The 25,243-nt window shown below is 41.9% G+C and overlaps 1 protein-coding gene across 4 annotated transcripts in view; it reads left to right on the top strand.

The window, feature by feature from the left end:
* The window catches only part of LEKR1 (leucine, glutamate and lysine rich 1), a 249,753-nt gene extending 224,992 nt beyond the window's left edge, over positions 1-24,761 (top strand). For 3 of the 4 annotated variants that reach the window (XM_038747014.1, XM_038747023.1, XM_038747032.1), the window contains 3 exons: positions 10,934-11,098; positions 13,347-13,646; positions 23,969-24,761. In XM_038747014.1, the coding sequence (XP_038602942.1) occupies positions 10,934-11,098; positions 13,347-13,646; positions 23,969-24,379 (876 nt within the window). In that variant the 3' untranslated portion in view covers positions 24,380-24,761. Of the gene's footprint in view, positions 1-10,933; positions 11,099-13,346; positions 13,647-19,692; positions 19,912-23,968 lie in introns of those variants that run through there. The other variant, XM_038747042.1, reaches the window with a different exon arrangement.
* Positions 24,762-25,243: the final 482 nt, after the last annotated feature.

Raw genomic sequence — 25,243 nt, 5'->3', positions numbered from 1 at the left:
CCAACCAGTGTCAGGTGTTGGTCGGGTGTCAGAGAGCCTTCTGAAAATCTGTTCTAGGCATACTTGGTATGCTTTGTAAAGTGGCCTTTGTGATGGCCTTATGGGCATCCAGCATAACTCAAATAATGTTACATGTGTCTCCATATCTGGTATTCTTGAATGTCATCAACCCCTCTAATACTACTATTAAATAATAATAATAATAGTGGTACTTGTTAAGTGCTTACTTTGTGTCAAGCATGGTACTACACTGTGGTAGATACACGATAATCTGGTCCCACATGAGGCTCAAAGTCTAAGAAGGAGGGAAAACAGATATTGACTCCCCATTTTGTGGATGAGGGAACTGAGGTACAGAGAATTAAAGTGATTTGTCCAAGGTCACACAGCAGGTATGAACCAGAGCTGGGATTAGAACCCAGGTCCTCTGATTCCCAGGCCCGTTCTCTTTGCACTAGGGCATGCTGCTTGTCTGGTGTTGAATATGTAGCCCATTGGCTCCATGTGGCTTTTGTATGGTTTAAAACAACCAACAGACATCATCCTCCTTATCCTCCCACGTTTTTTTGCCCTAACTCTGCCATTGAACTCCCTTCTGTCCTCAATACATGGTGGCCCCCGTGTCCTGTGCTCTGAAGTATTGTTGTCTTGAGTGGAGGGAAATATTTACTATTGTATTTATTTTATTTTGTTAATATGTTTTGTTTTGTTGTCTGTCTCCTCCTTCTAGACTGTGAGCCTGCTGTTGGGTAGGGACTGTCTCTATATGTTGCCAACTTGTACTTCCCAAGTGCTTAGTACAGTGCTCTGCACACAGTAAGCTCGCAATAAATACGATTGAATGAATGAATGAATGATCACTTTCATTCAGTCAGTCAGTCATATTTATTGGGTGCTTACTGTGTGCAAAGCACTGTACTAAGCACTTGGGAAAATACTTGGCAGCCTCAACAGCGATCTGAGGGGAAGAGCAGCAGAGAGCAGGGCAAAGAGAAGATCCTGGGGGAGACAGGGACATTTGAACCCAGGGTTCATCTCCCCTCATGGAATCTTTAAGGACGACCTCTCCTTTTCCTCCTTCCTTTCCTCTCTGAATCTCTGTTTGGGCAGGAGGGTGGGTGTGTTGGGGGGAGAGGTGTCCAGAAATAGATTGGATTCTATGACCTGAGGTGGTGGGAAGAGATGGACTGGGACGAAGAGGAGACCTTTGAAGTTGGGAGAGTTCAGAAAGGGAAATCACTGGGTGATAGAATATGTTCTTCCCTTGAGAAGTCTTAGTGGGGTGACTCCTATTCAGAACAAAGCATTGGGTGTCATCAACCTCTGTCACTCATTTTTATGAGTGACAGTGCTTTGCATATAGTAAGCGCTTAATAAATGCCATTATTATTATTATTATTATGGCATTTGTTCAGCACTTACTATGTTCCAGGCACTGTGCTAAGCACCGGGATAGATGAAGCGGCATGGCATAGTGGATAGAGCACGGGCCTGTGAGTCAGAAGACCATGAGTTCTAATCCCAGCTCTGCCACTTGTCTGCTGTTTGACCTTGGGCAAGTCACTTCACTTCTCTGGGTCTCAGTTACCCCATCTATAAAATGGGGATTAAGACTGTGAGCCTCAAGAGGAACAGGGACTCTGTCCAACCCGATTTGCTTGTAGCCACCCCGGTGCTTAGTACAGTGCTTGGCACATAGTAAGTGCTTAACAAATACCACAATTGTTATTATTATTATTATATGAGCTAATCAGGTTGGACACAGTTCATGTCCCACCTGGAGCTCATATCTTAATCCCCATTTTACAGATGAGGTAATTGAGGCACAGAGAAGTGAAGTAACTTGCCCAAGGTCTTAAGCTCCTCCTTATACCTTCACCGCCCTTGTATGCTCCAAGCATAAGCGAGCCCAAGAGTGTTTTTCAAAAGAAGACATTTTAATCTCTCAGCAAATTTGAGTTTGGCTACTCCACTATATTTTAATACATTTAAACTAGATTTGGCAGACTGAAAGATATACCGAACTATCTTATCTTTAATATTTTGCAGAGCAGAATTTGCAGTACTGTAATTTCCCCTGAGTTTTCCATGTCACAGTTTCATTAAAAATATAAATCTAAATAAGTAATTATTCTCTATATTCTTCACAGAGTATCTATGTGGAAGGTTTTAGGCATAGACTATTGTGGTTGGTTTAGCAGGTGCAAAATTTAAGGCTCAGAAATCAAGTGGTTTAATAATTTCCTATAATGAGTCAGTGAATAGAATTTAAGACTTTCCCTCCTATTCTCATCCTCTAATTACTAAATCATTCTGCCTGGAGGCCATCTTTGTCCTAATTTTTTTTTTTAAGTCTTGCAAACTGGAGGAATATTTTACTTGTAATCCCCAAGAGAGGTTTAAAAATCAGTAGAAAATCTCTAATCTCTTATGTTTTGTTTGTCTGTCTTCATATCTCATAGGAAATGGACAAAGGAAATAGACTCCTGGGTTGAATAATGTAGTTATTTCTGGGCTGCCATCTGAGGGGTTAACCATCTGCTGCAAAGGCACATTCCCTACCCTTATTCATCTATAGTAAAATAGTGAAACCCCATGCCCCATTTGAATTAGATTCCCGCCAAATTCAGTGAAGGGATAAAAGAGATAAAGGTATCTTACCGGCTGCTTGGAGTAAGATAAGAACGAACAAGTGATTGGGAAATGAAATCATAGTCCCTTTCTGAATGCTGATATCCTGTCAGACTCCTCAGTCCATCAAAATGTCCAAGTATCATCCACTACAAAGAATGCAAGGTATACACATCTGTAATGAGGAAATATCCCTCTCCCCGTGGAAACGTTTTAGATCTTTAGGACAGAAAATGCACCATTAATTAGTAGTGAACGCACTGACACTTTTTTTCTAAAGAAAGCTAGGGCGGCAAAAAATATAATGAAAATTTTGTAGTAATGGATTTGGAATGAAAAATGGACCCTCAACCCCCTTATTTCGGTGTAAAAGATCTGTTTGGTTGCTTGTTATTACCTGTTACGTATTTAGTCCAGTCCAGGGGAGGATTTTCACATTCATTATTGTGGTATTTGTTAACGTTTACAATGTGCCAAGCTCCGTACTAAGCGCTGGTGCAGATATAAGCTAATCAGAGTCCCTGCCCCATATGGGACACTCGGTCTAAGTAATGGGTGTTTGGGTGGAGAATGAAAAAAGACACGTTTACAATGATGATCATGATTTCCCTGCAACTACATTACCATCTCAAGTTTTATAGTTTATGTATATTTATAGTTCCACGCTTTTGAAGGACTGTTCCTCTTTCATACCTGCTGTGGTTGAACAAGTTCTCATCTTACAGCAGGATCAAAATTTTTCAGAGAATATTCAGATGGTCCCAGATAATAAATACATCAACACTTTATAAAGAAAAAACTCTTAGTACTCTTTCCGTACTTTAATTATCATTAGGTTGGAACTTAGCCAGATAAATGTTAAAATTCCATTATTTGAGTCGTATGTTGTTTTGCTATGAAATAATTATTCTTATAACAAACTTTTATAATTCAACTTGGCATCACAAGCCAAGCCCCAGAACAATAAGACTGTTGGATGACAATTATATCTCTGCCATGCCATCCATCGAAAGTGCTCTAAAATGCTCTCATCAGAAAAAGGAATCACTAATATGACATTGTCATCTGTTTCTTGGGTCACTGTGCCTTTGTGTAGGCATAAAATGTTCCTTTAGAAAATTTTAATCCTGTAGGAGAACAAACTTCAGAAATGTAAATGCTTTAAACATTCAAAAGGGTGAATGGCAATTTGTATCTGTGATTAATTATTTTCTAGTGGATGAAATAAACAGTACACAGTTGCTATGCAACAAGAATAGCATCTTTGAAAAACAACAGTTCATTTCTTCACTGTCAAGAATATTTGTTATGTAATAATAATAATAATTATGGTTTTTATTAAGCACTATGTGACAAGCACGGTTCTAAGCGCTGTTTATTTAACCTATGTCTTTGATGTGAAGAAAGCAAATTAAAATACCTGTTGGGTTTTTTAAGTAGTTTCCTAGGATGTAATGTTATACTGTCATTTCATCCTGGGTAATTAAAGAAGTCATATCTATAATTCTATTTATTTATATCGATGTTTATTTTCTTGTATTAATATCTGTCTCTCCCCACCTCCCCTCCTGACTTTGAGCCCACTGTAGGCAGGGATTGTCTCTCTTTATTTGCTGTATTGTCCTTTCCAAGCACTTACTACACTGCTCTACACAATCCAATAAATACGATTTAAGGAATGAATGAATGAAAGTTTGCATGCAGAATCACCTCAAACTAGTTTGTTAATTAGTTGTGGTAGGTTCAATAACCACATTAATCCTAAGTAAAAGGCCCTTTTGGGTTTTTTGGAAATACCATGAGAAAATTTTCTAAAGTTCTACTTATGGATTCCAGTTTTTAGGAGCCTAGAAAGCTGTGTTTCAAAAGACATTTAAAAAATTTAAAACTACCTCCAGAAAAAAAAACAACTTGATTCAGATTCTATAGAACAGACAATAATAAAACTCCTGGCAGAAATAGTGTAGAACAATCAATCAATCTTATTTATTTAGCACTTATTGTGTGCAGAGCACTGTACAGTGGAGCAGAGTTTGTAGACACAGTGACTTCACAGTTCAGAGGGGGAGGCAGACATTAATAGAAATAAATTACATTTATGTACGTATGCGTTGTGGGGCCGAGGGAGGGGTGATTAAAGGGTGTAAATCCAAGTTGAAGGGCAACGCAGATGGGAGTGGGAGGTGAGGAATTGAAGGCTCAGTTGGGGAAGGTGTTTTGGAGGAGATTTGACTTCCATAAGGCATTGAAAGTGGGGCGAGTGATCATCTGTTGTTTAAGAAGAGTAAGGGTGTTCCAGACCTGAGGCAGAATGAGGGTGAGAGGTCAGCGTTGAGATAGATGAGATGGAAGTAGAGTAAGCGGGTTGGCGTTAGAAGAGCGAGGACAAGAAAAAAGAACATAAATGTGTAATCTATCTCCTAGCTGACTACATTCAGATTTCAGAGAATGCAAAAAGAAAAGGTGACTTTTGGAAAAATCCCAAACTGAAGATTTGAATCCTTCCTTGGACATTTTCATTCACCCTTAATGAACTAAAAAAATCCTATAAAATTACCTAATCAAAGAATTTGATGGGATTAAAATGTTATCGGATACTGTTATAAAAGCACAACATTGTCTTTCATAATCCCAGCAATACTGAGACCTCACATTTAAATTAAAATGAGTTTGATGGCATAAAAGTATTTGGTAACAAACATCAGGATTCAATGCCCAGAGCTACTATATGAATGGCAAGACCCTGTCTATTTACTCTTTTCAGTTTGGCTTTGACCTCTGCATCATCCTTTTTTGTTGAAGTTGGCCAATTGGGAAGAGCAGGATAATTGCACAGCGTGGCCTAGTGAAATGAGCACAGGCCTGGGAATCAGAGGACCTGAGTTCTAATCCCAGCTCTGCTGCCAGTTGTCTACTGTATGACCTTGGGCAAATCATTTAATTTCCCTTTGCCTCAGTTTCCTTCTCTGTAAAATGGAGGTTGAATCCTCCTCTCTCTCTCTCCTCTTCTCCTAAGAGAAGCAGTGTGGCTCAATGGGAAAGAGCACGGGCTTTGGAGTCAGAGGTCATGGGTTCAAATCCTGGCTCTGCCAATTGTCAGCTGTGTGACTTTGGGCAAGTCACTTAACTTCTCTGTGCCTCAGTTCCCTCATCTGTAAAATGGGGATTAAGACTGTGAGCCCCCCGTGGGACAACCTGATCACCTTGTAACCTCCCCAGTGCTTAGAACAGTGATTTGCACATAGTAAGTGCTTAATAAATGCCATTATTATTATTATTATTATTATTATTATTATTATTATTATTATTATTATTACTTAGACTGTGAGCCCATATGGGATAGGGACCATGTCTCTCCTGATTATCTTATATCTACCGCAGTGTTTAGTACAATGCTTGGCACAGGGTAAGTGCTTAACAATAATAATAATGGTAATTTAGATAAAATACTCTTGGACACCTTTAGTTTGATTTGTCCTTGCTGGGGCGGGGGGTGGGGGATAGACTATCTGTCTGTCTCTCCCTTCTAGACAGTGAGCCCATTGTTGGATAGGAACCATCTCTATATGTTGCCAACTTGTACTTCCCAAGCGCTTAGTACAGTGCTGTGCAGACAGTAAGCGCTCAATAAACGCGACTGAATGAAAATGAATGAATGACTAACTGGAAGTTAGCTATTATGCTGGTGAGAATTGCAACAAGTGTGGAACATTAAGAAAGGGATTGTCTTAATGAGGGATGAAGGAGCTGCTTATCCCCATTTTGCAGATGAGAAAGCAGAAGCCCGGAGAGGATATGCAGTAATAATAATAATAATGATGTCATTTATTAAGCGCTTACTATGTGCAAAGCACTGTTCCAAGTGCTGGGGAGGTAACAAGGTGATCAGGTTGTCCCACGGGGGGCTCACAGTTTTAATCCCCATTTTACAGATGAGGCAACTGAGGCACAGAGAAGTTAAGTGACTTGCCCAAAGTCACACAGCTGACAATTGGCGGAGTAGGGATTTGAACCCTTGACCTCTGACTCCAAAGCCCAGGCTCTTTCCATTGAGCCACGCTGCTTCCCAACGTTGGGCAAAGTGCCCGACGTCAAACTGCAGGTCAGTAGCAGAGCTGGGTTTAGAACCCACATCTTCTAACACCTCCTGTGCTCTTTCCACTCATAATAATTGTGGTATTTGTTAAGCGTCTACACCATACCAAGCACTGTGCTACATGCTGGGGTAGATATAAGATAATCAGGTCACACACAGTATCTGTCCCATAAGGGTTTACAGTCTAAGAGGGAGATGAGGTATTGAATCCCCATTTTTCAGAAGAGGGAACTGTCACAGAGAAGTTGTGACTTGCCTAAGATGCCACAGCAGGTATATGGTGGAGCTGGGATTAGAACCCAGGTCTTCGAGTCCCCAGTCTGGACTCTTTCCACTAGACCACACTGCTAGGGAGAGCTCTTGGATTTTTGCCCTTTATTAACCCCTTCCTCAATGCCACAACATTTATGTACATATCCATCATTTATTTATTTATATTAATGCCTATCTCTGCCTCTAGACTGCTTCTTATGGACCGGGAACGTATTTCCCAACTTGGTTATATTGTACTCTTCCAAATGTTTAGTACAGGGCTCTGCACGTAGCAAGCACTCAATAAATACCAGTGACTGATTGGTTAGTTCCATGGATCGCTTTCCAATATAGTGCTCATCAATCCCCTCATAAGGTCCTGATGTTCACGACTCTTTTCTTTGACCTTCTGACTTTGCCCACTCATTGACCCAACAATATGATACAAGGATCCACCCTTAGAGGAACAGCTTTAAGAAGGTAGAAGAGCATGAATTGAACTCCCTTGGAAGGAAATGCAGGAAGCAAAAATCTAGTTCTAGGTAAATCACTGGAGCAATTCAGAAGGTTGGGGCTATTTTGAAGTCAGCTATGAATTAAAAAAAAACAAAACAAAGCTTTCTCTAGTGTCCCAAGCACATCCACGATCCTGGTCTTCACTTCTGACTTCAAAAAGATTGAACTTCTGAAACCTTAAATAGTCAATCTCCAGAGATTTGTTAAAGATCTCAATTCCCCACTCTGCCATTAGTGATCAGAAATCATCCGTGAGGGTGGTCTCGTCTGAAGGATGTTCATTTCAACTACAGTTCCCCCTGCCAAGGGCAGAGAATGGGTTGCCACTGGCCAGAGTTTAGATTCCATTTTGGAACTGGATCAGAAGACCAGTGGATCACATTCCTCTTTCAGTAAGTTGACTCCACTGCCACTAACTCTTCCAATCTTGACGATTTCTGCACAAAGTCTTTACAAAGCGTACAAAACCGACTGTCACTAGAAACATTTGCGGGCCCAAAACACAGAATGTGTTTAGTAATTCATTTAAAACAGAGCAGGGATATTGACTTCCGGGTGGTTTAAAATTGAGTGATAGTAGTTTCTGCAGGTGAAAAAAGACCTCAGTTCCAAGCTTGAGTCTTGGCCCAGAATAAACTTTAACAGAACAGTTTTCATGAGACTTTGAAATTCACTTTCAGTCAGTGAAAGTCAAACGAGAAGCAGCCTGGCATAGAGGAAAGAGCACAGGCGTGGGAGTCAGAGGACCTGGACTCTAATCCTGGCTCTGCCACTTGTCTGCTGTGTGACCTTGGGCAAGTCACTTAACTTCTTTCTCTATGCCTCAGTTACTTCATCTGTAAAATGGGGATTAAGACTGTGAGCCTCAAGTGGGACATGGACTGTGTCCAACCTGATTAGCTTGTATCTATTTGTGCGTGCGCCGCGCTCTCTATGACTGAGGATATAGCTTTGGGGACTCTATCGTTCATTCATTCATTCAATCTTATTTATTTATTGAGCGCTTACAGTGTGTAGAGCACTGTACTAGGCGCTTGGGAATAGGATAGTGTATAGTATATTACCGTATAGTATAGTACAGTATAGAGAAGCAGTGTTGTTCAGTGGCAAGAGCCCGGGCTTTGGAGTCAGGGGTCAGGGGTTCAAATGCCGACTCCACCGCTTGTCAGCTGTGTGACCTTGGGCAAGTCACTTCACTTCTCTGGGCCTCAGTTCCATCTGTAAAATGGGGATGAAGACTGTGAGCCCCACGGGGGGCAACCTGATCACCTTGTAACCCCCCAGCGCTTAGAACAGTGCTTCATTCATTCATTCATTCCGTCGTAGTTATGGAGCGCTTTACTGTGGGCAGAGCACTGTATTAAGCACTTGGGAAGTTGGGAAGCAGCGAGGCTCAGCAGAAAGAGCCCGGGCTTTGAAGTCAGAGGTCATCGGTTCAAATCCCGGCTCTGCCACTTGTCAGCTGTGTGACTTTGGGCAAGTCACTTCAGTTCTCTGGGCCTCAGTTACTTCCTGTGTAAAATGGGGCTTAAGACTGTGAGCCCCACGTGGGACAACCTGGTCACCTTGTAAATTCCCCAGCGCTTAGAACAGTGCTTTGCACATAGTAAGCGCTTAATAAATGCTATTATTATTATTATTATTATTATTATTATTATTATTATTATTATTGTTATTATTATCTATTCCAGTGCATAGTTCACTGCCTGGTAGTTAGTAAGTGTTTAACAAATACCATTTTTTAAATAAAAGAAATGGCCCACCTCTCCCATACTTACTCTTCAGGTGACCAGCTGAGTGTGGAGTCTGTGCCATCAGCTGCTTCTCAGCTTCCTGCTGCTTCTGCTGCTACCCTGACCTCTTTAATGTGAATGTCAATTGCTTGCTGCCAACAGTGGTGTCAGAAACATTCAGAGTTCCAAGTTTTGCTTCCAGCTTCAAACACACTTAAGGAGGTTTTCATTAAACTTTTTCTCCCTGGCAGAATCCTTGAAACTTCTGAATTTCTCTCCTCCTTTGATCTCATAAAACCGGGACTTCAGTACTGTATGCCAATCCTTCTTGAGACTTTCCTGCTCCTGTCCTTTTTCTAGTAGACCGCTCGACCACACAACCACCCTCCTTTGCTTTCAAAGTTGAAGCTGCCGGTGGTATTCACTCGGTTGTATTTATTAAGTGCTTACTGCATTGCACTAAGCACTTGGTAAAATACAATATAACAATAAACAGTACGGTCCTCACCATGCAGGAGATTGAGGGGCACATGTCAGACGTCTGACCGACCCATCCGCCGCATTGCGTGCATTTAAAGACTAGATAAACTGCACCGCTAGGGCCTGTGTCTGTTTTGTGAGCCTGACTCTTAGTACAGTGCTAAGCGCTTAATACAGTGCTCTGCACATAGTAAGCGCTCAATAAATACGATTGATGATTGATGATATCCCGATCTTCACAAAGCCTCTGCTCAAGGAGCGTAACTTCTTCCATCCAGCCTTGGCCTACCAGGGTGTGTTCTGTGCTGCAGTGATTTTCCAACAGTTGCCTCATTGTTTAACAGTGCTTCGGTATGTCTTCAAACCATTCCTTCTACCTCCCTTTCCCCCACCCCATCTCCTACTTTCGGTTCCTCACGTGACAGATACTTGAGTTCCCACTGTCTTCTCTTCTTCTCCCATGTGCCCACTATCAAGTAGGCAACCTTCTGGAAAGAGGAGTCTCCACCCACTGAATCGCCAATGGGCCCTCAACCTTTTGGAAAGGTCCAAAGCAAGAAATTTCATTTCTCCTGTTGTGATTTTTGAAGGGACTGGGCCTGAAAGTGCAGAGTGGTAATGGGGAAGGCTGTTACTTCTATTTATATCTGGAGATGCTCCCTGAGGTGTCATATCCCTCAGTTCCTTGCAGTTGTAAATAATAATAATGACAATAATTGCGGCATTTGTTAAGAGCTTACTTTGTGCCAAGTACTGTTCTAAGCACCGGGGTAGATACAAGGTAATCAGGTTGGACACAGTCCCCATCCCACATCGGGCTCACAGTCTTACCCATTTTACAGATGAGGTAACTGAGGCCCAGAGGAGTTAAGTGACTTGCCCAAGGTCACACAGCAAACAATTGGCGGAGCTGCAATTAGAACCCGCATCCTCTGACTCCCGAGGCTGTGCTCTTACCACTAGCCCACACTGCTTCGGTAGTCAAGCAGGCTCCCAAATTTGAAAATCTGGTGAGACAGAGCCATACTGAACTCATCCAACCCCAATGTCCAAAATTAAGCTTTATTTTTTTCAATTGTATAATAATAATAATAATAATGATGGCATTTCTTAAGCACTTACTGTGTACAAAGCACTGTTCTAAGCGCTGGATGGAAACTGCATATCTTACATGTGATAATGGCCGCATGGATTGGCATATTTCATGTTAAATTATGCATTGCAGATTGAATTTGAACTTATTAAAGATCGAGCCCAGCATTCGGCTGAATTTGAAGAGCAGATCCTGCAATTGAAGGAAGAAGCCAAATTGGAACTGAACATTGAAAAGCAAAAGCATCAAGAATTAATCACCAAATATCAGAGGGAGCAGGAAGAACTACAAAAGAAGGTTTGTAACAAATGAAACACGGCAGAGGAATCTTCAGAATACTTTTGAGTAAAAATCAGTTTGCTCCCTTACAATGGCATAATAGGCATAAAGTGTAAGGGCAGGAAATCAAGCATACCCTTTGACATAGCTTTGATCATTCAAAGTGGAGCAAGTTTAGTAGCATTAGCTATTAGAGATTAATTCAGTTATACCCTGACCCTCAGATATGTGTGCATTTTTCTCTCTGCTTCAAGAAATGAATGTAGTTCTTTCATCTCCTATAATTCATTCATTCAACCATATTTATTGAGTGCTTACTGTATTCAGAGCACTATATTAAGCGATTGGAAAGTACAATTTGGCAACAAATAGAGACAATTCCGACCCAACATCGGGCTCACGGTCTAGAAGGGGGGAGACAGACAACAAAACAAAACAAGTAGACAGGCATCAATAGCATCAAAATAAATAAATAGTATTATAGATATATTCACATGATTAATAAAATAAAGAGAATAATGAATATATACATATACACAAGAATAAGTGTATGTATTCCTTTAATCTTTTTGTGTCCCAAGTTGATATGTTAAAAATCAAATCTGGTTTCTTATGTTACCTGTCATTAGAATACAATAATAACTCAGATATGTGACGTGGAAACTTTTATTGGGACACCTTGGCCACGGGCAGCTTTGGCCATCTAGTCGCCCTGCAGCAGGAAAAATGTGCTGCCCCCTCCCTAGAATGGCCTCCCCAACATCATCATCATCATCATCATCAATCGTATTTATTGAGCGCTTACTGTGTGCAGAGCACTGTACTAAGCGCTTGGGAAGTACAAGTTGGATGTCTTTCGCTGGGCACATGGTGTAAATCAGTCAGTGGTATTTATTGAGCACTCACTGTGTGCCACACCCTGAGATGACCGGGGACATTTTGCTGAAGTACAATAGTCTGCTCCAAACCTACGTCAAGAACATGAGAGTAAAAGGAAAGGACCAGCGCAACCCACTAACACTTCTCATGCTCTAATCGGCGGATCGCAAAAATTGTTATGCGTCTGAAGTTTTGACTAGAGAACCCAAGCTGAGTTGAAGGGCCACCCTGCTGCCATCCATACCACCGCCCGCTCTGATGCTGTGCCCTGAGGTCACTGCCCCTCTTGCTTGCTTTCTGAAGTCGGCTTCAGTCACCAAATGCCCTCCCCGCCTTCTGAGTTATGACTCTTTGATTTTATGTCTTCTTTTCCATGTCCTTCTTGGCCTTTGCTCTCTATTTTCCCTGTCTCTTTTCCTCTTATAATAATAATAATAATAATGTTGGTATTTGTTAAGCGCTTACTATGTGCCAAGGACTGTTCTGAGCCCTGGGAGGGATACAAGGTGATCAGGTTGTCCCACATGGGGCTCACAGTCTTCATCCCCATTTTACAGATGTGGTAACTGAGGCACAGAGAAGTTAAGTGACTAGCCCAAAGTCACACAGCTGACATTTGGCGGAGCAGGGATTTGAACCGATGACCTCTGACTCCCAAGCCCATGCTCTTTCCACTGAGCCATGCTGCTTCTCTTATCTGTTCCTTGACTTTGAACTCATTTCTTCTGTTTCTCCTAAAACCTCCCTTGCTAACTAAGGGAAATGTCTTCTGGCATCAAACAGGATTCTAAAGGAACTGCTATCAGAAACACAATCTAGGTGAATACGATTTCTAAAATAATAATAATAATAAGGCATGCGATAGTCATTTGGAGATTTTAAGTAGAAGTTGCTGTCTGACTTAATTTTTCCTGTAAAACAGGGTTAGTTTTAAATACCTGGCATGTTTTTAAAGTTGTTTGCAGTGGAGAAAAATAGGGAATGTGTTGATGAATGCTTTCATCCTTTTCCTTCTCTCCTTTGCCTCCTTTTCCAGGTGATTTTAGACTTCTCTTTAATGATACTAGAGGCAGGGAGTCCTATCCATGCCTCTGGTCCAGCCAGCAGACTATCCTCTCATCCCATCGTATGGGCTGAGTGTGCTGAAGCAGGGCCCCATTGAGGTCTAGCCGTGACTCCTTTATCAGTGTTGCCAAACCTAAGTTCCGAGAGATAAGTGGTTAGCATTTTGGGAAGAGGGAATAGAAAATTCTTCTCCAAAAATGTCCATTCTGCTTCTATAGCCTGGCAGCTGCTCAGGGCCATATTAGGGGATGTGATCGAGCAATCTCTTGTTATCTAGAAATTCCTGCGTCCAAACCAGTATAGTGTAAGATTTATCTTTCAGATTTCCAGTTTAATATCAAATGCCACCAATGACCTAAAGCGGGAAGTAACCATTCTAGAAAAAAAGCTCCAGGACTCTCAAGTCAAACTCGTGGAGAAAGGTGAAGCTAAAGAAAAAGAAATTCAGAGCCTCAAAAGAGTCATTGCAGAGTTTGATTTGCGCCTCAAGAGGGAAATTGACAGTGGTGAATCCGTTCGCCAAAATCTGAAGAGGGAAATGAAACAAAAGACAGATGAACTGGAAAGAGTTGCTCAGGAGCAAATGCAGCTAAAGGAAAAATTTAATCAGGCTGAGGAAGAGGTAAGAATCAAATTGCAGAGAACTATACTTTTAATTAATGGTAGATCTATATGTTATCATCAAGGAACAATTCATGCTGCAACTCCACTGAATATGAATCAATGATATCGGTGAAATCTGGACAGAGAAAAGTGTTCAAATATTAGTGGCAAGTAAACAAGGGATAGTTTTACTCCAGGCAGCTGGGATGGTGAACATTACCAAATGTGGAGGAAAGAGAAAGTTGTATTAGTGATGTCTTTAGTAGCGAGTAGCTGTGGTAGAGACAGATTGGAATATTCAAATGATCAGCCAGAGCAAACCCAAAGTAATAGACAATCTGCTTTAAAGCCTTAGAGCAGTTGTTCATTGTTTACAATCTTGAAGAAATTCCAGGATCTTAATGAATCAAAAGTTAGAACACAATTATTATATAGTATTATATAATATGATTGTTATAATCATATAATAATAATGGCATTTATTAAGTGCTTACTATGTGCAAAGCACTGTTCTGAGCACTGGGGAGGTTGCAAGGTGATCAGGTTGTCCCACAGGGGCTCATAGTCTTAATCCTCATTTTACAGATGAGGTAACTGAGGCACAGAGAAGTTAAGTGACTTGCCCAAAGTCATACAGCTGACAATTGGCAGAGCCAGGATTCGAACTCATGACCTCTAACTCCAAAGCCCGGGCTCTTTCCACTGAGCCACGCTGCTTCTAGAGTCAATCAACTAATCAATCAATGGTATTGAGTGCTTTACTGTGCTCAGAGCACTGTAGTAAGCTCATGAGAGAGTACAATACAACTGTTAGCAGGCATGTTCCCTACGCACAGTGAGCTTACAGTCTAGAGGGGGAAATAGATATTCATAAATAAATATTAAACAAATGTATTCTTGTAAGAAATGAAACAGTAAAAAATAAGGAATGCTGGAGGACAACCTTAAGAAAGCATATGCAGTGTACTAAGGGATTCACAAGGCAATGATAGCACTCTAGTCTTGGTTTCAGATTCTTGAGAGGCAATATCTACAAACTAGTGTAGATGAAGTCTTGGTCATTATGAGACTCCTACTTTTTCCTGATCACAAACTCTCCCTCTTCAGGAAATTTCCCAGAAAAATCTATAGGAGGCTCAATTAAAAATAAGGGTGGAGTAGGGGGACCGTGATTTTTATAAAGTATGGATAAACTGTCAAGCTCAATAAGGGTTTATAACCATATAAGAGATCCTACTAATGATGGCATTTATTAAGCGCTTACTATAAGCAAAGCACTTTTCTAAGCGCTGGGGAGGTTACAAGGTGATCAGGTTGTCCCACGGGGGGCTCACAGTCTTAATCCCCATTTTACAGATGAGGTAACTGAGGCATAGAGAAGTTAAGTGACTTGCCCAAAGTCACATAGCTGACAATTGGTGGAGCCGGGATTTGAACCCATGACCTCTGACTCCCAAGCCCGTGCTCTTTCCACTGAGACACGCTCCTTCACCTTCTCTAACTACTAGTTTAGTTTACTAGTAGTTAGAGGTCTGCCTGCCTTCTCTCTTTACTAGTGAGTAAGGAAACCATCTACCTTTGAAAGGTGTATCAGCTCTTTAAACTATTGGATTCCATTTGAGACTAGGGAAAAGATCATTATCTTAAGCAGTCTCATTGATAATCTCTTTGATCAGTCAATCACTCAGTGCTTTTTATAATGATAATAATAATAGTAACGGCATTTATTAAGCACTTACTAAGTGCATAGCATTGTTCTAAGCGGTGGGGAGGTTACAAGGTGATCAGGTTGTCCCACGGGGGGCTCACAGTCTTCATCCCTGTTTTACAGATGAAGTAACTGAGGCACAGAGAAGTGAAGTGACTTGCCCAAAGTCACACAGCTGACAATTGGCGTAGCCGGGGTTTGAACCCATGACCTCTGACTCCAAAGCCCGTGCTCTTTCCACTGAGCCACGCTGCTTCTTCTCTTTTTATGAGCGTGCTGTACTAAACACTTGGGAGAGTACAATGCGGAGTACAGTACAGCTCATTGACACTATTCCTGTCCTTGTGCGCTTACAGTCTAAGCAGGGGTGACGGACAGTAAAATAAATTACAGGCAGGAGAAGCAACTGCTTATAAAGATAGGCACATGAGTCCTCTTCTGTTAAAAGGAAGTGAATTTCTCAAGTACTAGATGTGATGCCAGGACTCTGATTAGAAAATGACTTCTTCCAGTGCGTTAATGGCAAGCTAGTGGTATGTCCTCCCAAAACTAAGTCACTCTCACAGGCAAGATACAGTCTGATATACTCCTAGGGTGTTTGGACTCCTTTGGGAAATATCTTTGGCATGTTTTTAGAAGACTTTGTGAGAACAGGAATGTCACCAGAAGTGGGGATGGAAGAAAAGGGAGTGGGGCTGAGTTTACATACCTTGGAGTAGGCGGGGCTAGCTTTAGGCACCTCAGTAATAATAATAGTAATAATAATGGTATTTGTTAAGCCCTTACTATGTGCCAAGCACTTTTCTAAGTGCTGGGGTAGATACAGGGTAATGAGGTTGTCCCATGTGGGGCTCACAGTCTTAATCCCCATTTTACAGGTGAGGGAACTGAGGCACAGAGAAGTGAAGTGACTTGCCCAAAGTCACACAGCTGACAGGTTATGCAGTAGGGATTAGAACCCATGACCTCTGACTCCCAAGCCTGTGCTCTTTCCACTAAGCCACACTGCTTCTCAGAAGGAAAGGTGCCTTTAAATATAAATAAATAGAAATTAGAGTCTCACTTGTAGAGTAATAAAGTGGCTCTGCAAAGCCACCTCTCTTTCCCATCATCAGTCAATCAGTCATTTATTGCACGCTTACTGTGTGCAGAATGCTAAAGAATGTACAACATAGCAGTTGGTAGACATATTCCGGGCCCAAAAGGAGCTTACAGTGTAGAGGGGGATACAGAAATTAAAGTAAAATATGGATTTATACATAAGTGCTTTGGGGCTGAGAGTGGGGTGAATAAAGGGTACAAATCCCAAGTTCAAGGATGATGCAAAAGGGAGAGGGAGTAGGGAAAATGAGGGCTTAGGCAGGGGTGTCCTCTTGGAGAAAATTTAATGTGATTTTAATAAGGCTTTGAAGGTAAGAAGAGAGTACATCTGTTGGATATGAAGGGGGACGGAGTTCAAGGCTAGAGACAAGTCGTGGGCAAGGTGGCAGCAACATAGATGAGACTGAGATACAGTGAATAGATCGATGTTAGAGAAGTGAAGTGAATATGCTGGGTTGATGTGGGAAATCAGCAAGGTAATAATAATAATAATAATAATAATAGTGGTATTTGTTAAGCGCTTATGTGCAAAGCACGGTTCTTAGTGCTGGGGGGGGATACAAGGCGATCAGGTTGTCCCACTTGGGGCTCACAGTCTTAATCCCCATTTTACAGATGAGGTAACTGAGGCACAGAGAAGTTAAGTGGCTTGCCCAAGGTCACACAGCTGACAAGGTAACCCAGCTATCTCAAAATAACACCACACAAAAGCTCATTTGTGTAAGGGGTGGAGATGGACCATATTTTAATATCATGAAGAACCTTAGCTGGAAACCACCTCTAAATTATGAGTTTTGATATTCATCATCCATTATACTGATTTCTCCTGTTGAAATGAGACCAGAATGGTCCTCTTTTCAAAAGGATGGTAGAAATTGCATCAGCTAATGATGTCTAAATAATAAAACATTCTATTCCCTTGGAAACTCCCGTATGTGGAGTCTATTGTTTCCATCATAATGCAAAAAATATGTTTTCAAATTATGCATTCCTAAAAGTTTATAGAATCTGTTTTCGTGCTTAGCTTTGGATTTGAAAGTCAATTAAGATGAGATATCATCATTTGATTTCGGGGGGTTTGGGTACTCTCTGAAGTGCAGTATGTAAGTCGATAGCAGATGTAGTCAGCTCTTTTTGTTTATTCAGGCATTTCCATGTTATCCAGGCAAAGTCATTTGCTGTTACTTACCTTGTTATATTTTCAAAGTGATTACCAAACTATGCAAAAGTCTTGCTGCCTCCCTGCTCCGAACAAGAATGTTTGCTTGCCTGATTGTGCAGCTAGAAAACAACAAAGACTATTCTTAGTCTGTTAGCAGACAAGGTGCCTTGGTGATTCACTGTAAAAAGAATTGAGTGAAGTCTTTGGCCTCCTTTGAAAGCCCTATTTCTCTGCCCTCCTACTGTGCTTAGGGCTTCTTTGCTCCACCTCATTCCCTTCCCCAGCATCAGCAGCGTGGCTCAGTGGAAAGAGCACAGGCTTGGGAGTCAGAGGTCATGGGTTCTAATCCAGGCTCTGCCACCCCATTAATGATAGCATTTATTAAGCGCTTACTATGTGCAGAGCACGGTTCTAAGCGCTGGGGAAGTTACAAGGTGATCAGGTTGTCCCACGGGGGGCTCACAGTCTTCATCCCCATTTCACAGATGAGGTAACTGAGGCCCAGAGGAGTGAAGTGACTTGCCCAAAGTCACACAGCTGACAATTGGCCGAGCCGGGTTTTGAACCGCTGACCTCTGACTCCAAAGCCCGGGCTCTTTCCACTGAGCCATGCTGCTTCCACCTGTCAGCTGTTTGACCTTGGGCAAGTCACTTCTCTGTGCCTCAGTTACCTCATCTGTAAAATGGGGATGAAGACTGTGAGCCTCATGTGGGACAGCCTGCTTACCTTGTATCCTCCCCAGCGCTTAGAACAGTGCTTTGCACATAGTAAGCGCTTAACAAATGCCAGCATTATTATTATTATTATTATCAGGGCTACGGAAGAAAGCTGAGTTCCCCACAAGCCTTGAGGTCTTGATATTGGCGCTTAGGTCCTCCTCCCACTAAGGGATTCCTGTGGAAAGGCAATGATAAGATAAGGGATCTATTTTGGTCACTGCATCCCATCTGATTCTGCATGGGTCGCGGAGGTCATCCTTTAATTGGAGCAGTGGGGAAATCCTAATGTTGATGGTATCTGTTAAGTGCTTACTATGTGCCGAGCACTGTTCTAAACGCTGGAGTAGATACAAGGTAATCAGGTTGTCCCACGTGGAGCTCAGTCTTAATCCCCATTTTAGATGAGGCCCAGAGAAGTTAAGTGACTTGCCCAAAGTCACACAGCCGATAAGTGGCAGACCCGGGATTAAAACCCACGACCTCTGACTCCCAAGCCTGGGCTCTTTCCACTAAGACATGCTGCCATACAGCAGTTCATTAGATACAGATACAGTTCATTAGATAGATTGTAAATTCTTTGGGAGTGGTGACTTTTTATTTTATGTTTCCCAAGCACCTAGGACAATGCTCAGTAGATTGTGTAGTCACTGAAAACATTTATAATCTTGTGGGCAGCAATTTTTTTCTCACTGAGTTGGTCAGATCCCATATGCAATAAGATATCAGCCACCACTACTTGTTAAAGGCAAGATTTACCCGATATGTTTCTAAACAAAGTTGCGAGGTACAACAAACTTGAGAGTTTGGCAAGGGATAATATTTGCTGCACTACACTGTAAGCTGCTTGTGGGCAGAGAACATGTCTCTAAACTTTATTACTCCATTTTACTGTCCCAAGCACTTAAATACAGTGCAATGCACACAAGGTGGGGAGGTGGGGGTGTGGAGGGAGAGTCGATAAATACCACTGATCATTTATTTTTTTTTAGTACAGTGCTCTACACACAATAAGATCTCAATAATGACCATTGATGGGCTGATTGCTTTGTGTGTGTGCGTAGTGTGGTTGGAACTGTGGTCCTATATTGGCTTTTTTTTTTTTACCTCCCCCTCAACCCCCACCCAGTGCATTTCATCAGTGACATCTTTGAGTACAAAGGACAGCTATATATAAACATTTTGATTCTCCATCAGTCAAAGGCTGAGCGAATTACACCCTCCTAAAATCGTAAGGCAGAACCGGGTTATGATCTCCATTGTATAAACAGACAAATGTGGACACGGATTAAGGGATTTGTCTAAGGTTCATAGTGGGCAGTAGTAGCCAAGTCAAGAATAGAACTCAAAGTTCCTAACTTTCAGTCCTGTTTTTAGTTCACAGGACCATCCTGGCACTAAGAAATAAAGGAGATAGACCTAATCCATTGCTCTGAACGCTAATAAAAGTGGACTCTGTTGAACCTTGAAGAAGAATGAGTTCCAGAGCAGTGGGCCTTCCACCAAGGACAGCCTGTCCCCACCACAGAGAGTTCAAATCTGCAAAGTGTTGGCAGAAATGCCCCATCTCAGCTACTAAAGCAATGAATTATATGTTCCCTCAGCCTTTTGTCAACTCTGGCGGTTGTTAGTTGCCTGCGATAGTTTTTCAGAGGCCAGGTTTGAGTGTGTGTTCCTACATGGGCCTATTTCTCTCTTATGAGTTTTGAATTTTAATTTTAGGTAAATGATTGAATTTGGTTTCTTCTCTATTGAGGGCCATTTCAGTTCAGTCAGCCATCACTCTGATCTACAAAATCACTGAGCTTTAAATTCGTGCCATCGCCTCAGTAATAGTGATTTAACATGCCCAAAACAGAACACCTTGTCTTCCCACTCAAACCATCTCATTCCCCTGACTTTCCCATCAATGTAGATAACATCACCATCTTTCTCATCTCACAAGCCTGTAACTTTGGCATTTCCTCAACTCACGTCTCTCATTCAACCTACTTATTCAGCGTGTCGCCAAATCCTATCGGTTCTACCTTCATATTGTCTCTAGAATTCGCTCCTTCCTATCCATCCAAACTGCTACCACATTAAGACTGTGAGCCCCGCCGTGGGACAACCTGATCACCTTATAACCTCCCCAGCGCTTAGAACAGTGCTTTGCACAGAGTAAGTGCTTAATAAATGCCATTATTATTATTATTATTATTAGTCCAAGCACTTATTGTATACCACCTTGACTACAGCGTCAGCCTCCCCACTGACCGCCTGGTCTCCAGTCTCTCCCCACTCCAGTCCATATTTCACTTTGCTGCCTGGTTCATGTTTCTTAAAAAAAAAAAGTCCTGCATGTTTCCTCATGCCTCAGAAACCTCCAGTAGTTGCTCATCCATCTCCACATTAAACAAAAACCCCTTACTATTGATTTTAAGGCATTAAATCAGCTCTCCTCCTCCTACTTAGCCTCACTCTTCAAACTGCTACAACCCAGCTTGCACATTTCACTCACCTAATGCCAACATATTCTCTGTGCCTTGATATCATTTTTCTCACTAAGTACCCCTGGGTCATTTTCTCCCTCAGATCTGGAACTCCCTCCCTTTTCATACCTGACAGATCACCACTCCCCCCATCTTCAAAGCCTTCCTAGAATAACAATAATAATAATGGCATTTATTAAGCACTTACTATGTGCAAAGCACTGTTCTAAGCGCTGGGGGGGATATAAGGTGATCAGGTTGTCCCATGTGGGGCTCACAGTTTTCATCCCCATTTTACAGATGAGGGAACTGAGGCCCAGAGAAATGAAGTGACTCACCCAAAGTCACACAGCTGACAAGTGATGGAGTTGGGATTTGAACCCATGACCTCTGACTCCCAAGCCCGGGCTCTTTCCACTGAGCCACACTGATATTGTCTCCAAGAAGGACTTCTCTAACTTCTCATTTCCCCACCCTACTGGCCCTCCTTTCTAGCAGCACTTAGAACAGTGCTTGGCACATAGTATCTTTATCAATCGTATTTAGTGCTAAACAATAGTAAGTGCTAAACAAATACCATCATTATTATTACATCACCCATGCACTTGGGTCTGTACCCGCTTAAGCATTTTAATATTCTGTCACCACAGCAGTAAAATACATGCCAATCAATCAATGGTATTTATTGAGCCCTTATTGTGGGTAGAGCACTGTACTAAGGAGAGTACAATACAATAGAGATGAAAGATATGATCCCTACACAAAAGGAGCTTACAGTTTAGAGAGGAAAGCAAGACAAAATAAATTATAGATGGGGGAAAAGCGGAGTCTAAGGATAGGGATGTAAGTGCTGTGGAGTTTAGACTCTGCTGCTTCCTCTGCCTGCAATTTATGTCAACATCTAACTAGGTCATATTCTCCATGAGGGCAGGGATTGTGTTTACCATTTCTATTATAATGTACTCTCCCAAATGTTTAGCACGGTGCTCTACATACAGGAAATGCTCCTTGAAATACCATTGATTATTGATAAGGTTTATTAAGTGCTATGCGCAGCAGATCATCGTACTAAGTGTTGGGAAAGAATACAAGGTGGGAGATTAGACACAGTTCCTGGCCCTCAAAGGGACAAAATCCAAGTACATAAGCAGGGAGAGTGGACTGGAGACAGACATATCAGGAGTGATGAAATAACCAAACTTTTAAACAGCATTAAAGACAAAGACAGACGCTGAAAAGAAAAACAAAAATCAAGTAGGGCGCTATGATTAACAAGAAGATTTTTAGGCTCCTCGAGGCTCAGAGTCCGGGGCATATCCACAGCCACAGTGACTACTATAGAAGCCACCCGTCTTTCTGGGGTTTTTAGGTAGGCCTCATGTTGCGGGTGTTTTTCTCTCTCCTGCCAGGATGGTGGAAGGCAGGACGAGAGGGACACTCCTCGGTGGTGTGGAGGAGAACTAGTGCAGTTCACAGGGAAGGTTGCTTGGCTGGCTGTCCAACCAGGGGGACACTGAAGGTGAAATCCCCATGGCCAAGTGTGCATGAAGCATGCTAGGAATGGGGGCCCTAGGTGGTTCAGAGGGGAGATGGCAGTTCCCGGTTGCCTTGCTCAGCCATGATGGAGTTTTTCTGACCAAATTCTTCACTGCTATCTATTTTCTGAATTTAAGCTTCTCTCTTAGTCTTCTTGCCTAAAGAATGCATCACCTTAATAAAATGGAAGACACAAATGGGGTTAGAGGCCGTTGATTACTAAGAGGTCAGGTTCAGACTTTTCAATTTCCTTAAGCAAGAGGAAAAAAAAATCTGGACTTTTAAAGGAAAGCTTTCATAGGTTTAAAAATTAATGCAATTCAGGAAACTTGGGTAGAAACACAAAAATGGCTCAACTTTTACTTTGAGAGAAATAGAGAGATGGTTGTCCCCAAATGTCTGTTTGTTTGCAAAACAGTTAATTCCAGTGTTTTCTGCATGTGTTTTAGGTGCATGATGGTGGCATTGGTATGAGTGTGTACATCTGCTCCTATGTACATAAATCCACCCACTCCAGCAACACACTCCTTTCCTGTCCCTAAACACTTGTAGAAAACAGTTGCATGCATGTGTTTGCTTATTTTGAATCGAAGAAACATGTGGAATGACTAATGATTGCCCACCTTTACCTTCTACACCAAATTGACTTATCGGAAACGTGGCTACAACTCAATTGTCATGGTAGTCCTCTATTACGGCTGCCAGTCTCAATCCAGCCCTGAGGGAGATCTCTGCCCTGTTGGTTAGAAAGACCACAGCTTGTTGGAATCCTGGGCATTTGGGGAGAGGCCACGACTCTCAGAGGACTCTTCATATTCCAGAGGACGGACCCCATTCCCCCTCCAACCTCGCTCTTGCCTACGCTGTTTCTCCCACCTAAAAATAACTCGTTGGAAGGGGATAGAATAAGGTCAGATCACATGGGAAAGAGCAAGGAAGGAGCACATTTTCACCCAAGAGCTCCCTGGTTTTCACTCTTCAGAGCCCACCAGAACCTTAAACTGTTATGTAACTCAAGGTGAACTATTTTCATATGTGCTCAGGTCATTTGTCAGCAGCTTGTTCCCTTTAAATTGAACCTGCTAAGAACAGGGACACCCTTGCAGGGCCCAGGACTTTGGAATTTTCTGTCCTACAGATGCAGATACAGAATGGTGTGAACTTGTTAGGGCCCTGGTGAATGATTCACATAAGGACCTGCAAGTTTGGTTACCTGAAGTTTAGAAGAAAGAAGAATATTGTCCCGGTCTCTTATGGTTTTACCTGATAAGATGACATATTGTTAGATTGCCTAGACTCTCTAGAGAGAAGCATTTGTCTATAAACAAAAAAAAAAAATTAGGGAAAGAGTCCATGTATCAACCCTTAAGGTTGAGGTTACTGGGATGTTTTGACAAATTAATATAAATCATTAATGGGTCAAGAAATGTTTCTAATTCCTTTGTGCCTGGAGACACCATCCAACCTCAGAGTAAATCCAGACAGCACCTTGGACTGATATCCCATCTATGGAACTGAATCTCATCCTAAGACACAGAGAAAGCAACTTCCAAACAGATTCTTAAGTTAGTTTTCCTGACCCTGTTGCCCAACTGTTAGCCTTTTAGAATGAGGGGTTTAAAAAGGGCTTTTTTTTCTATTTTCAGAAAAGTTTTCTTCAGGAAACAGTGCGTAGAGAGTGTGAAGAACGCTATGAGCTGACTGAAGCTTTGTCTCAAGCTAAGCAACAACTCCTGGAACTTAAGAAGCTCAGTGGCAGTTTCCCATTGTCACCGTGTTCCCAAAGTCAGGGCAACCTAACCTCATCTACTGCCGTGGTCAATAATCATGGAGAGAGAAAGTTTGCAAACCTAAACTCTGGAAAAGGAAGCCAAATCCCTGGGCTTCCCGGTGTCAAAAAGCCTTCTGATTCAGCAGCCTCAAATAAGCCCAGGAGCCATGGCAGTTTAGCTCTTCCCAGTCTTCCTTCTCCCTACCCTCCTATGAGAAGAGCCTCTTCAGACCAGGAGACCAGACGCAGGATAGCGACCATAGTTAGGAGGTGGAGTCAGCAATGATTCCCTGGAAAACAAAAGTAAAGCTGATGTTTGATCTTTGCAGGGCGAGAGAGCATTATTAGGTGATCATAAGCTCGGGGGCGGTTGGTGGCTTTATATTATCAAAGAGTGAGATGAGGGTGTGAAAAACTTCATTCTAGCTTTTTGAACCAGCATGTCAAAGTAATCTCCAGAGATAAATTTTCCCAAGGGACCTCCATCTGACCCCTGAAATTACCCAAGGAAATCAAGTTCCTCACAGCTAATTTTCATGCACAGAAAGGGTATCTTTGAAGGATCTCAGCCAAAAAGTTTTACTCACGAAACCTTTTCTATTTTGTTGTCACCTTTTACGGGCATGTGCATTTCTATGAAAGGGCAATGATTTTGTTTGCATTTCCAGTCCGCTGTATAAAAGAAATAGATGCATTAAATATTTCAAGCTGAACAGAAAAGAGGAGAGCACTTTGACCTTTAAATAGATAATTGCAAAGGAGTTTAGTTCAAGCATTTGCACATTTCTTAAAAAAAAAAAAAGCAGCCACAATGACCTAGTTGTCTTCCTTTTTCTGCCAGAACTAAATTACACTGGTTTGTTTCCCCTGGATCCTGACTTTCTCCGTGAGGTTTGACTCCATTCTGGAAAGTAAAAATAGTGACTTCCCTCCCTGCCTCTCCCCTGCCCACCTCGTCCTAAAAGGTCACTCTAAAAAAAGATTCTCAAGAACCTGAGATAAAAGCATTTTTCCAGAGGGTTGTCCTTCTCAATGCGGGCTGATTGGCCCTCACTAGTCTACTTAGCTATAAATACACATTTCCACATAATTGTAATAATCTCAAAAAAGGTTGTCATCTAATGGAAAAACCTGTTTTTGATCATCAGAA

This window comes from Tachyglossus aculeatus, chromosome 1, assembly GCF_015852505.1.
Source record: "Tachyglossus aculeatus isolate mTacAcu1 chromosome 1, mTacAcu1.pri, whole genome shotgun sequence".
Taxonomy (NCBI): Eukaryota; Metazoa; Chordata; class Mammalia; order Monotremata; family Tachyglossidae; genus Tachyglossus; species Tachyglossus aculeatus.
This window is presented reverse-complemented; position numbering and strand designations above follow the sequence as displayed.